We start from the raw sequence: 14,782 nt of genomic DNA on the forward strand, positions 1-14,782 counted from the left end.
GTTGTTTGTCCTTCATTTTCAAAAAGAATCCTGGATATCATGGGGTGATATCTTGGCTTGCTTGTGAATTGGACTCAAGTGAGGCAAAGTTGCACAAAGTCTCAATCTCTTCTCCAGTCATTAAAGTCCAGTGACAAATAAAAAGTCAGGATGACTGACAATGGTCGAGGATACAGTGTATGACTTTTGATGTCTGATAAAATTCTAAAGCACCTGCTTCAGCCACCTTCATGGCCATTGACACAAAATGATCTCATCTGCCATTTCTGCTGGGGGAAGTGTTCACATGCTAAGGAGAGCCATTGCCCCCTAACTCACTGATAAGTCTGAGGCAAGTTGGTTACTTTTAACCTGGGTTAGCCCATCTGTTGAAATGCGTGTATGCCATGTGGTTGCTGTACATACTACAACTTCTTGAAGCTACAAGTTGGGTGAGATATGGTCATCAAAGGTGGATGAGCAACCTAGCAAGTCCTCACACCACAGATGCTAGACCTTTCTGAACACCAAAAATAGACGGGAAAGTGTAATTGAAAGACATTTTAGCTGAAGAAGAAATTGCAAAGTGAGATAAGGCAAAGATCTGCTTTTAAAAAGTAAAGATTTTCATATTTTAGATACAAAGAGATAGTTTATTACTGAAATAAGCCCATCAAAAGGATCACCTTAAAATGATTAAAAGGACATGTACATTGAAATAGCAACTGAAGACTATTGATGTCTAGCTTGCTCCCCAGGGAGCTCCTGCAGGGAAAAAAGCATCCCTTCAAATAAAGAAGACAATGCATATAAAAAATAATAATTTTGTCTGAGACTGAGGACACACAATTCAAACAAGATGTAGAGGGTTGAACCCAAAGGACATGCTTCTAATATCTAAAACCTCATCTTTAGAGGAGTTACTAAACTGGGTAAATTATGATGTTGCAGAAAGGGCTACTCAGTCAGCTAGCTAGATTTAATTCATTGTTAAGTTATATATAATGTTGTTTTGTACTTTTTATGTATATATGCAATGTTAATGAATACACATTGTTTATATCTTTATTATGATGACTAATATTGTTGTTTCTTTTCTCATTTGATACAGCCTATTAAATGATGCTATTAATTATATTCCTATTATGTAAAACATTATTTGAAATTGGTATACCCCCAAATAATTTTCAGGACTGAAGTTATTTAGCCATGGAGAGAAATTAGCACCAAACTACAATGGCCTCTACTGTCCTGGTCTTGTTCTTTTATCTTTAAGAGGCAATGATATCTTGAAGTAGTTTAATTGTCATTCTTTAAGGATATTTCTAAGGGGATTGGGATGCTTGTTCTTTTGAAGAAACAATAATAATGGAAGAGAAGAAGATGAAGGAAAAAAGGATGAAAGGGACTTGTTTCCTGGCAAGCTGGGTTTACCACTTATCTTGTGATGAAACATGAAGATATTTCTTGAAAAAAATGAAACCAGCACTTGGGAATATCGCTAAAGATTATAAGATTATATGTCTCATGTTATAAATAATAATGTATATCTTTATTGTAGCTTTTCTGGCTCAAAATTGCACAAAGACTTTTGGAATATCATATACACATAGATACATTTTATAATTATACATGTTTATAGAAGCATGTGTATATATACATATAAACATTGATATATGTATATAAACCAATATATGTGTAAATTTGGGAGGGAGGGAGGGAGAGGGGGGAGAGAGAGGGAGACAAACAGATAGACACAAGGAGAGAGAAATGCTTGTGGAAAAAGTAATCTTCAGTTTAATTTTCTTTGTTCATTCTTTCAATTGTGTCCAATTCTTCATGATACCATGAACCATAACTATCCTTGGGATACTGGAGTAGTTTGCTATTTCCTTCTCTAGTGCATCCAATGTATTCTTTTTTGATATGCAGTCAGTGACTTGCCCAGGGTCACATAGCTAGAAAGTGATAGAGGCAATATTTGAAGTCAGGCCTTCCTGACTCCAGGCCCAGCACTCTATCCCCTGAACCACATACCTGCCACTTAACTATCGAACTATAAAATAAATGACATTTAATAAGTTATGCTAGGACCTCAGAACTAATGTTTCATGAGAAGGATATTGCAATTCTAGGGATTAATTTTTAAATATCATAACATACCCTTGTGTTACTTAAGAGCATGAAATGAGAGAATGAATAAGGAAAATGAGACAGTGGCAGGCAGAGAGAAAGATATTCTACTTTGGCTACATATGGGGAATGGCCAACCTCAAACGTCATTATATGTTTTCAGCAGGTGAATAAATCATATGTGTCAAAGGCTTTGAGAGCATAAAGAAAGATAATGTAAATATGATATCAATAATATATATTAATACTATATATTCAAAATTTGATAATATTTTATTATTTTGTGAATTTCCTCCATACCTAAACCTTCCACATCCATGCTCTACTGTTGTCTGAGGATAATGATGTAGAAGGAATGTTAATTCTTAACAGCAATAGCTCTTTGAATTCTTCAGAGGGCAGATAGAAAACAAATATTAAAATAAAGTAAGCCTGCTCAATGGTTTCCCTATTTATTTTTTCCTCTGCTTTGGTGTTTCTGTAAAAGGCATCTGTTAGCATATCTGTGGAGATCCTTTTCTCATTCCATGGTCTAACGCTGTTTACTTATTATTCTCAAAATAAAAGTTTAACCACTGCATTCATGCTGGGGATTAGGAGAATTTGTTCTCTTTGAAAATTAGGAAAATTGATTAGGAAACCTCTTGTTTGTAGAGCAGACAAGCATAACTCACAAGGAATCTATTGAGAAAATTAAATGCACATTACTGAAGCAAAACTTTTCCCGGTTTGGTGGTGCTGAGTTTATAGGCATTTGTTCAAGTTTCTCATTTATTGCCAAATCCCTGTCCATCATTCTTCCTAGGCAGAGCAGAAATAATTGTGGAAAAGCTGAAATTCATGAAAGCACCTGGCAAAGGATATGGGATGTATGTTGTTGGTCTCTTTATTTATCTTTCTTGGCACCATTCTGAGGTGCCTAGAGCCCATATGTTTCCAAATGGCTTCTTCACGAATTTCTCTCTAAAGTTTTAGCCAGACAGCTTTTTTAGGCCGTACCACCACTCCAACATTTGCTGAAAGCTGTTCACCATCCCCCAAATAGGTCATTCGAATTGATTCTGGGCTGTCTCTTTTCCTTCATGGCCTAACCAATTCATAACCACAATTCCTCAATCAAAAGAACCTATCAATGCTAACGTAACGGAGGTAGGAACTAGACTAGTAATTTCATTTATAAGGAGGAAATTCCCTCTGCCAGTGCCACTCAGTCAGCATCATCTCTGTAAACCACAGTTTAGAAGAGTTACTTAGATCATAGAGGTTAAGGGACTTTCTCTGGGTCACAGTCAGTATACGTCAGATGGAGGAGTAAATCCAAGTCTTACTGGCTCTGAAGACATCCACTCAGCAAGCTACCGTCCTGATATTAGAGCACTGAACGAAATAACCTTTTTCACCTTTCTTGGTGACAGGTTTTATTTGTATGGCATAATGGAGAAAGTGCTGAATTTCATTCAAAATATCTGCATTCAAATTTAAGCCCTGATACCTTTGCAACCCCAGGCCACTCATAACAGATTTTGAGATTAAACAATCTATGATCCAGTCACTTCATTTTACCAATGAGAAACCTGGGAAGGTGACCTCCTCATAGTCATACAGGTAATGAGTGGATCAGCTTCGTTTTGAATCTAGGTCACCTAACAAAATCTAGGGCTCTTCCCAGGGAAATATCACCCATTTTAAGTTAGGAAACCTCAGTTCAAAGGAAATCTCCAAGACTTGGTAACTAGCGGACCAAAGAAAATCACAAAGAATCTTTGTGAGAGTCTTTGATTATACAATCAATAAAACATGGATAAGCAAGTATCATCTGCAAAGGGGACATGTTAAAAGCCTTCCCAATAAGATCAGGAGTGAAACAAGGATGCTCATTATCACCTCTATTATTTAACATTGTACTAGAAACACTAGCAGTAGCAATTAGAGAAGAAAAAGAAATTGAAGGGATTAAAGTAGGCAATGAGGAGACTAAATTATCACTCTTTGAAGATGATATAATGATATACTTTAAAAATCCCAGAAAATCAAATAAAAGGCTAGTAGAAATAATTAACAATTTTTGTAAAGTTTCAGGGTACAAAATAAACCCACATAAATCATCATTTATATTTCTATATATTTCCCAAAAACTCAGCAGCAAGAGTTAGAAAGAGAATATTTAGGAACCTATCTACCAATACAAACACAGTAATTAAATGATCACAACTATAAATTACCTGTCACACAATTTAAAATTGTTCTAAATAATTGGAAAAAAACATTAATTACTCATGGGTAGGATGAGCTAATATAATAAAAATGACAATCCTATCCAAATTAACGTATTCAGTGCCATACCGATAAAACCACCAAAAAACTTTTTTTGGTAGAATTAGAAAGAATCATAACAAAATTCATCTGGAAGAACAAAAGATCAAGAATATTAAGGAAAATAATGAAAAAATGTGAAGGATAGGGGCCTAGCAGTACCAGATCCTAAACTGTACTATAAAGCAGTGGTCATGAAAACAATATGGTACTGGCAAAGAGACAGAAGGGTGGATCAATGGAATAGACTTTAGGTAAATGACCTCAGCAAATTAGTGTTTGATAAACCCAAAGAGCCCAACTTTTGAGACAAGAACTCACTATTTGACAAAAATTGATGGGAAAATTGGAAAACAGTATGGGAGAGATAGGTTTTAGATCAATATCACACACCCTATACCAAGATAAATTCAAAATGGGTAAATGACTTAAATATAGGGAATGTAAATTAGTTGAACATAGAATAGTATACCTGTCAGATCTGTGGGAAAAGAAGGAATTTAAGATGAAGCAAGAGAGAGAACATTACAAAATGTAAAATGAATGGTTTTGATTACATTAAATTTAAAAAGTTTTGTAAAAACAAAACCAATGTAACCAAAATTAGAAGGAAAACAACAAACCGGGAAAAAAATCTTTGTAACTAAACTCTGACAAAGGTATAATTTCCCAAATATATAAGGAACTAAGTCAAATTTACAAAAAAAAAGCTATTCCATTCCCCAATCGACAAATGGTAGAGGGATATGAATAAGCAGTTCTCAGATGAAGAAATCAAAACTATCAATAATCACATGAAAAAGTGTTCTAAATCTCTCCTTAACAGAAAAATGCAAATTAATACAATTCTGAGGTACCACCTTACACCTAGGAGGTTGGCCAATATGGCAGCAAAAGAAAGTGACAAATGTTGGAGGGGGTGTGGCAAAATTGGGACACTAATACACTGCTAGTAGAGTTATGAATTAATCCAACCAATCTGGGGGACAATTTAGAATTATGCCCAAAGGGCTTTAAAATATTGCTTGCCCTTTGATCCAGCCATACCACTGCTGGGTTTGTGTCCCAAAGAGATAATAAGGAAAATATTTTTACAAAAATATTTATAGTCATTCTCTTTGTGGTGGCAAAAAATTGGAAAATGAGGGAATATCTATCAATTGGGGAATGATTGAACAAATTGTGGTATCTGATGGTGATGGAATATTATTGTGCTGAAATGAATAATGAACTGGAGGAATTCCATGTGAACTAGAATGACCTCCAGGAATTGATGCAGAGTGAAAGGAGCAGAACCAGGAGAACACTACACCGAGACTGATACACTGTGGCACAATCGAATATAATGGACTTCTCTACTAGCAGAAATGAAATGATCTAGGACAATACAGAGGAACTTATGAGAAAGAATCCTATCCCCATCCAGAGAAAGAACTGTGGGAGTAGAAATACAGAAGAAAAGCATATGATCATATTTGGTTTTAAAAGATCACTCTATTACAAATATGAATGCTATGTAAACAGGTTTTGAACAATGATACAGGTATAACCCAGTGGAATTGCGTTTCACCTCCTGGAGGGGAAAGGGGAGAGGGGTGGGAAAAATCATGAATCATGTAACCATGGAAAAATATTCTAAATAAATAAATGAAATATAGACAGTCAGACTATCTCACAGAACTGTTGAGAATCAAGTGCCTTGTAAATATTTGAGCCTTTTTGCGTTGTGGGTTGGGATGGCCAAAACTATCATGCCCAATAGATGTGAAAGACATTGTTGTGCCAGTGCTGAAGGGTTTGAAGCAAGGAAAGCTTGGGAGGACCTGTCTGAGGTTTGGTTTGCCTGCATAGCTTTAAAGAACCATGATCACTTCTCCACTGGGATTAGGTTTTAGAAGAGGGATTTGTGAAAGATCGTTATTATATTATTTCTATGTCAACTGGGAGGAAATTAAAGCATCGAGATAACAAAATATAAGAATTGAATTTGAAAATTATCAGATATTTGCTAACTGTGTAACTTATCCTCTCTGATATAGAATTTCTTCATCTATAATTAAAGTACCTTCCTCACAAAATTGTTTTGACCTTTAAGTGAGATAATGTATATAAACCTTTGTGAAAACCTTAAGATGTTACATAATTACTACTTATTATTCTCATTGTTATTACTACTATTATTATTATTGATTACTAGCTAATCCTGAAATATCAATGAACAAATATAACTCCCATTTATATAACACATTCAGATTTATGAAGTTCTTTTCTTGAGATCCAAAGGAAGCTAGAAAGCAACATGTGAGATCAGGAAACCTTAGACTGTGGCCAGAAAAGTTTACTCTACCAGCTACTCTGCTTTGTTGCTTAGGGTCTTCTGAATGAATAGAATATAGTAAAAACAAAGAAAGGGCAAATTTCCTTTTGACCTCACCTAGCATCGTGAAGGCCCTTTTGTTGGTATACTGCCGTTTCATTTTCAAAGGATGCACAATTCCCTGATGCCTCTCCACAGCAATGCAGGTCATGGTCAAAATTTCAGTAACAATAGCAGTAGATTGCACAAATGGCACCATCTTGCAAACAAAGGCACCTATGAGAAGAGAGAAAAATATGGCATGCTTCAGTCATCAAAAATAAGTTTCATTTAAGTAATTTGTGATGAGCATGATCAATGAATATGAGGTTTACATGTTTTATTAGTTTATATTGTGCAAATATAAAGCAGATTTGGCACAGATTTTTCACTTCATCCCAACCTGCCTTTACACTAGCAAGTCTGGGTTACTTGTGTGTGTGCATGTGTTTTCCCTACAAGAGTCGTCTAGGACTCTGACTATATGACTACAATTCAAATTTTTTCTTAGAGTTCTGAGATAAAGCTGGTATAGGGAAGACACATTCACTTTAGTAAAACCTAAGCACGCCCCAAAGTACTTCTCATTTACACAAAATCAGTCTGCATGACACCATTAATATTTAAAAAATCAATGATTAAACTAAAAAAGAATAATCATAACATTTTTACACAATAAAAGGCAAGAGCAGATATAATCAAAATGTGAATCCTCACATAAACCAGGATCACACATTGCCATGAATTTAAACAGTGTCTGTTGGGGAGTGTGGACTTACACTTAACAGAAACCTTTTAGAGAGGTCATTGAATAAGGAAATATGTGTGTCCTGGGCAACTCAGAACTTTGAATAGCATGCGCTGGTGTCCTATATCTCTTTAGATTACTGCCTACAAAGAAGTGCCATTTCCCAATTGATAATCAAAAAATATGAACAGGCAGCTTTCAGAAGAAAAATTAAAAGCTATGAGTAGTCACACACATGCAAAAAGTAGTCACAAAAAGACAAAGTTTTAAGATGAAGAAATCAAACCTATACGTAGTCACTTAAATCACTCAGAAATACAAATTAAAACAACTTTGAGGTATCACCTCATACCTATCAGATTGCCAAAAATGACAGAAAAGGAAAATGATAAATGCTGAGAGGTAGTGGGAAAATAGATAATACACTGTTGATGAAGTTGTGAATTGTTCTAACCATTCTCTAGAATAATTTGAAACTATGCCAAAAGGGCTATAGTACCAGGCGTACTCTTTTTGACCCAGCAATATCACTACTATGTCTATCCCAAAAAGATTAAAGAAAAAGGGAAAAGACATACTTATACAAAAATATTTATAGGAGTTCTTTTTTGGATGTAAAGAATTGAAAATGTAAGAACTAATTGAGGAGTGGCTGAACAAGTGTAGTTTATGATTGTGATGGAATACTATTATGATGGTATATTAACATCAACGAAATGAAGAGGATAGTTTCAGAAAAATCTGGGAAGACATACAAAATGATGAAAAAAGAAATGTTAAACCAGGAGACAATTGTACTTAGTAACAGCAATATTGTAAAGATGACTAACTGTGAAATACTTATCTATTCCACCATATACAATAATCCAAGATAATTCCAAATGGCCTATGATGAAAAAATGGTATCTGCTTTTAGGGGGTAATAAGAGGAACTCTGACTATGAACTGAAGCATACTTTTTTTTAAACTTTTTTTGTGTTTCTTACTTTTTTTGCTACACAGCTAATATTGAAAGTGTTATAGATGAGTTCACATGTATAGTTAATGTTCTATTGCTTGCCTTCTGGAGAGATAGGGAGAGGATTTGTAACTTAATTTTTTTAAACCCTTACCTTCCATCTTGGAATCAATACTATGTGTTGGTTCCAAGGCAGAAGAGTGGTAAGGGCTAGGCAATGGGGGTCAAGTAACTAGCCCAGGGTCACACAGCTGGGAAGTGTCTGAGATCAGATTTGAACCTAGGACCTCCCATATCTAAACCTGGCTCTCAATCCACTGAGCTACCCAGCTGTCCCCTGGAACTTAATTTTCTTAATTGAATGTTAAAAATAAATTAAAAATTTTAAATAGATAAATGTCTGCAATATGCATTGTATTCTAGGCAAAATGTCTACTGTGTTATCTACTCTGTGGCAAATATATGTCTTTGTAACCCTTGTTATATCCTAGTTACTGAAGCAATTACAAATTCTCTTAGAAATATTGTACACAGCAAGAATTGGGAAGGAACTGAGAAAGTATTACATTCTTTTTAGTGACAAGCAGTTCCCTTAGTCAGACCATTGCCAATCTGCTCAGATTTGCAAATAGTGATGGATTCTGCTTTGTCCAAACAGTTCTCAGCAAAGCTGAGTTTCTTGTCACCTTAGAGCCTGTCTTTCTTCTTGTGTTTCACCCTCTCAAGTCAGAGAATGCAATAGAGAGCAAGAAAGGCACCTTTGAGATGTTGTCCCTGTGAATTTTAAAACTATTCCACCCTAATCAGACCATTCTTTAGAAGATCTGATTTAGCTACTTCCTGATCAATAACAATGGAGATGCTTGAAATAACAGAATCAGGTCTTGGAAAACCCACATTCTCTACCCTACTCAGTTTAACAAGATTTTGAAAGGTCTGCATCAAACTCAAGATTTAATTATCTGAGAAGATGGTCTTCAACAGACATGTGCAAAAAAAAAAAAGGACAGACCTCTGGGCTGTCCTAAGTCAAGCTAAGTCCTCATTGGTACAGATGAGACACAGAAAAGTGATGTAAAAACATCCATATAAGGCACATCAGTTTCTGCCTCGCTCTTTTTTTCCCTGGAGAGACAACTTTGACTGGCAGCGTACTAAGTGTTCCAACATCTTGGAGTGTTGGATTTTGAGTTTGCCCTGGAGCTGATTTCAGGTTCGGGTATCTTAGCTAAGCCTCTTTGGAGGTCAAGCTGATTCTTTCGTCCTTCACACTCAAACCCTTACTTTCTGGAACTCCTATCCCCCTGCCCAATATTAGCCCCTTCTTTCCTCCTTCTTCTTAAAATCCTCTCTACTATATCAATTAAATCACCATGAAATTTGGCAGCTGACTTGGGTATTTTACTATTTGGGATTCACCCTTTACATCCCTCACTTAGGCTAGAGATAGCACTTAGGCTATTGAGAGCATTAAGTCCCACTTATTTTTTGCATGCCTTCTTTTAATGAACTTTCAGCAGCAGTGGAGCCTTAAGGCTTCAATCAGATATCTAACTCTACCAGCTTGCTATATATTGTATCTTCTGCAAGTAGATTTTTTTCTATCACTTTCTGTACCTTGTTTCCAACTCCTTTTACCATCAGCTTCCTTTCTTCCTTTTCTACCCTTTCTCTGTTTGCTTCTTACTACAGGTCTTTCTCTAACTTTGAGGCACTGGCCCAAAGTGGTGTCTCTTTATAAATGATAAGCCATCTCTTTCTTATGATGTAAAGCTTCATTATTTGCCAGTCATTTGCCATTAAAACTTAATCTTTTTGCCAAGTATGACCCCAACAATTCTTAAATATTTCCCCCAATAGTTCCCAGTTGTATTGTTTACTATTTCTCAAGTATAGTCTTTAAAACTCTGAAACTCTTACAGAATTATCATGTGAGTTGATGATTGGGAGCCATAATAACTCTTGAAGAACAAAGTATATAGGGCACAACCAAAATGACAAAGAAGATACAACACAGACCCATCTGATCTCTACCAAATTATATAAGAAACAATAGCTAATTTTTATACAAATTATAGCTCTATGATGTGTACAACAAACAAAGAAAGAACAAAACACAAACTCAGAAGGCAACAAACTCAGTACTGTTGGATGCAAAACGTCCAAGAAAAACATTGCTCTCAAGCCTCAAAAGAATTAATTTTTTTAAATATATTTTATTTGATCATTTCCAAGCATTATTCGTTAAAGACATAGATCATTTTCTTTTCCTCCCCCCCCACCCCCCATAGCCGACGCGTAAGTCCACTGGGCATTAGATGTTTTCTTGATTTGAACCCATTGCTTTGTTGATAGTATTTGCATTAGAGTGTTCATTTAGAGTCTATCCTCTGTCATGTCCCCTCAACCTCTGTATTCAGGCAGTTGCTTTTTCTCGGTGTTTCCACTCCCATAGTTTATCCTTTGCTTATGAATGGTGTTTTTTTCTCCTGGATCCCTGTAAGTTGTTCAGGGACATTACACCGCCACTAATGGAGAAGTCCATTACGTTCGATTATACCACAGTGTATTAGTCTCTGTGTACAATGTTCTCCTGGTTCTGCTCCTCTCGCTCTGCATCACTTCCTGGAGGTTGTTCCAGTCTCCATGGAACTTCTCCACTCTCAAAAGAATTAATTAAGAGGGATAAAAAAAGATTTTTAAAATTAAATAAAGGATAAAAATCATGAAAAGTATCAACAGCTTGGTAAAGGAAGCACAGAAATACTGAAGAAATTGAAATCTTAAAATATCAGAATAGACCAATTGGAATAAAAGGTACAAAAATCCAATAAAGAGATGAACTCCTTAAAAGCAGAATTGGGCAAAAGGACAAAAAAGCTGTATAAAAATACACTCAAGGAAACTTCTTAAAAGGTAGAAATGGCCATGTGGGAAAGGAAGTATAAAAATTCACTCATGAAAAGAAATTTCTACAAAATAGAATTCAACAAATGTAAAAGGAGATACAAAAGCTCATTGAAGATTAACAATTACAACTGGGCAAATGGATTCTAATAACCTCACAAGACATCCAAAAATAATAACAAAAAATCAAAAGAATGAAATAATAGAAGAAAATGTTAATAATCTCTCTGGAAAAACAATTGACCTGGACAATCAATCCAAGAGGGATAATTAAAGAATTATTGAACTAATTGAAATTCATTATCAAAAAAAAGAGCTTAGATATTATATTTCAAGAAACTATGCAGGGAAATTGCCCTGATATTCTAGAACTAGAGGGCAAAATAGAAATTGAAAAAATCCATCAATCACCTCCTGAAAGAAATCCCGAAAGGATAATTCCCAGGAATGTTGTAGCCAAATTCTAGAACTCCCAGTTGAGGAGAAAATACAAGTAGTCAAAAATAAACAATTCAAACATTGTGGAGTCAGAGTCAGGATAACACAAGACTTAGCCGCTTTCATGTTAAATGATGGAATGACCTGGAATACAGTATTCTGGAGACAAAGTAGCTAAGACTTCAACCAAAAATCATTTGCCCAGCTAAACTGAGCATCATGCTTCAGGAGAAAAATGGATATTCAATGAAATATAGGATTTTTAAACATTCCTAATGGAAATACCAGATCTGATTGGAAAATCTGATTCCCAAATACAATAGTAAAGAGAAATATAAAATGGTAAACAGGAAAGACAAATCAAAAGACATTCTATAAGTTTAAACTGTGTACATCCCTCCATAAGGAGGTGATTCTTATAACTCAAAGACCTTTATCATTATTAAGGGGTTAGAATGAATATATAGAAACAGAGGGCAAGGAAATGAGTTGAATATGATGTGATGATATAAAAAAATTAAATTAAGGTAAGGGAAAGAGGAATACATGGGAGGAAGGGAAAGGGGAAAATAGAATGGGATAAATTATCTTACATAAAAGATCCATGAAAGAGTTTTTATAATGGAGGTGAACATGTGAACCTTATTCTCATCAGAATTGGCTCAATGAGGGAAGAACATACAATAGGGTATAAAAATCTATCTTACCATATGGGAAAACAGGAGGGGAAGGGGATAAGAGAAACAGGTAGAGATAATAGAAAAGGGTAAATTGGGGGAGGTGATGGTCAGAAACTAAACAAGAGGAAATATGATGGAGAGTAATATGCAAAAATCATAACAGGGCAGATATTTTTTACAAGTATCTCTAACAAAGGCTTCATTTCTCAAATGCATAGAGAAATGAGTCAAATACATACGAATATAAATTATTTCCCAATTTATAAATGGTCAAAGGATATAAACAGGTAGTTCTCAGGCAAAGTAATTAAAGCTTTCTATAGTCATACAAAAATGACTCTAAATCACTATTAATTGGAGAAAAGCAAATTAAAACAATTCTTAGGTATAACCTATTAGATTGGCTATTATGACAGAAAAGGAAAATGACAAAAATGAGAAAATTTAGAAGGGATGTGGGAAAATTGAGGCACAAATGCACTGTCAGGGATGTTGCGAACTGATTCAATCATTCTAGAGAACAATTTGAATCTATACCCAAAGGGCTATAAAACAGTATATATCCTTTGACCCAGCAATACTATTAATAGGTTTGTAACCCAAAGAGCTAAAAAAAAGGACCTTTATGTACAAGAATATTTAAAGCAGTTTTTTGTGTGTTGGTAAAGAATTGGAAAGTGAGAGGATATCCATCAATTGCTGAATGGCTGAATAAGTTATAGTATATGATTATAATGGAATACTATTGTGCTGTAAGAGATGACAAACAGGAAAAGCTCAGAAAAAACTGGAAAAACTTACATGAGTTGAAGCAGAGTAAAATAAGTAGAACCAGGAGAACATTGTACAGTATGGCAAGAATTCTGTACAATGAACAATTGTGAATAACTCAGCAATACAGTGATCCAAAGAACTCGTGGCAAAAAAAAATGTCATCTGCTTCCAGAGGGGGGGAAAGTGATGTCTGAATCCAGACCAAAACAAACTTTTTTCACTTTCTTTCTTAATTGTTTTTGTTTGAGTTTCTTTCCACAAAAGGACCAATATGGAAAACTGTTTTATATGATTGAACATGTAAAATCTATGTGAGATTGCTGAATAACTCAAGGGTTGTGGTTGGAAGGTGGTGAAGGAGGGAGGGAGAAAATAAGACTCAATAATCTTTTAAAAATTTTGTAAACTATTTTTACATATGGGGGGAATTAAGTTAATTTTTTATTTTTTAATTTTAATTAATTAGATGATTTAGAATAATTTTCCATGGTTAAAAGACTCATGTTCCTTTCCTCCTCTCCCCCCTACCCTCCTCCTATATCTGACCCACAATTCCACTGGGTAAGTTAAAATTTTTAAAAGAACAAGGTATCAAGGGAGGGAGAACTGCCTGTATTACTTTCAAATTAATTGATATACCACAATACCGTACCAAAGTTATCTCAGTAGGTGGTTTGCCTTCAAATAGGTCACATCAGTATACTCATCTGAGAAACACTTCTCTATTTGAACCTCAGAATGATCTTTGTCTCTCCTCAACATTTTGTCTTAGTCAATATGTTTTTTCTCAAGTTAATTTTTACAAGTTTTCTTTACACAAAATTCCTTTTTCTGTGCCTTGAAATGGGAAGTACCTTACATAAATATAGGAAGAATTTTTATTTTCATAAGCATGAGTAATTGAAAATATAGCAACTCTCTACCAATATGAGCACAACCCATATAATCCACTTATGATCTTCCTGAATCACATAGAATTTAAGTGACTTGTTCAGGGTCACACTGCTAGTTGGTGTCAGAGATAGGATCTGAGTATTGTTCTTCCTAACTTAAAACTTGAACAGTACTATTCACACTGTGGAGTGCTATCTTAGTTTATATTATCACTATAAACTAAGAAAGAACACTTGTTTTATGTATGTTTGTCATATAACCTCATTTAGACTTTGGATATGTCATTTCTTCTCACTTACTTGATAAGCTTATAAGAGTTTGACTATTATAAAAGTAAAGACAATTAGAGGACAAGAAAGCAAATTATCAAAAACTAGTTGTGTGGAATAGACAATAACTGCAATAGCAAGCAGGGAAAAGAGAAGTCAATGTATGTTGAAGTCTTCAGAGAATACTTTAGAATGGAATTACAGCTAACCATTAACATTCAAATTTTGGTCAATGACACTACCATGCTAACCAAACAACAACAACAACAACAACAACCCCCAAACTCTAAAAACAAAGCTTCAAACAAACAAAACCCCTAAAGTCTTCTATTC

At 34.8% G+C, this 14,782-nt stretch overlaps 1 protein-coding gene across 1 annotated transcript in view; it reads right to left on the bottom strand.

Annotated features, from left to right (window-relative positions):
• QRFPR (pyroglutamylated RFamide peptide receptor) overlaps positions 1 to 14,782 on the bottom strand; it is an 82,885-nt gene that overhangs the window by 24,992 nt on the left and 43,111 nt on the right. Inside the window, exon 2 of the mRNA XM_001371145.3 lies at positions 6,860 to 7,018. Within this exon, the coding sequence (XP_001371182.1) occupies positions 6,860 to 7,018 (159 nt within the window). The remainder of the gene's footprint in view (positions 1 to 6,859; positions 7,019 to 14,782) is intronic.

The sequence above is a fragment of the Monodelphis domestica genome, chromosome 6, assembly GCF_027887165.1.
Source record: "Monodelphis domestica isolate mMonDom1 chromosome 6, mMonDom1.pri, whole genome shotgun sequence".
Taxonomy (NCBI): domain Eukaryota; kingdom Metazoa; phylum Chordata; class Mammalia; order Didelphimorphia; family Didelphidae; genus Monodelphis; species Monodelphis domestica.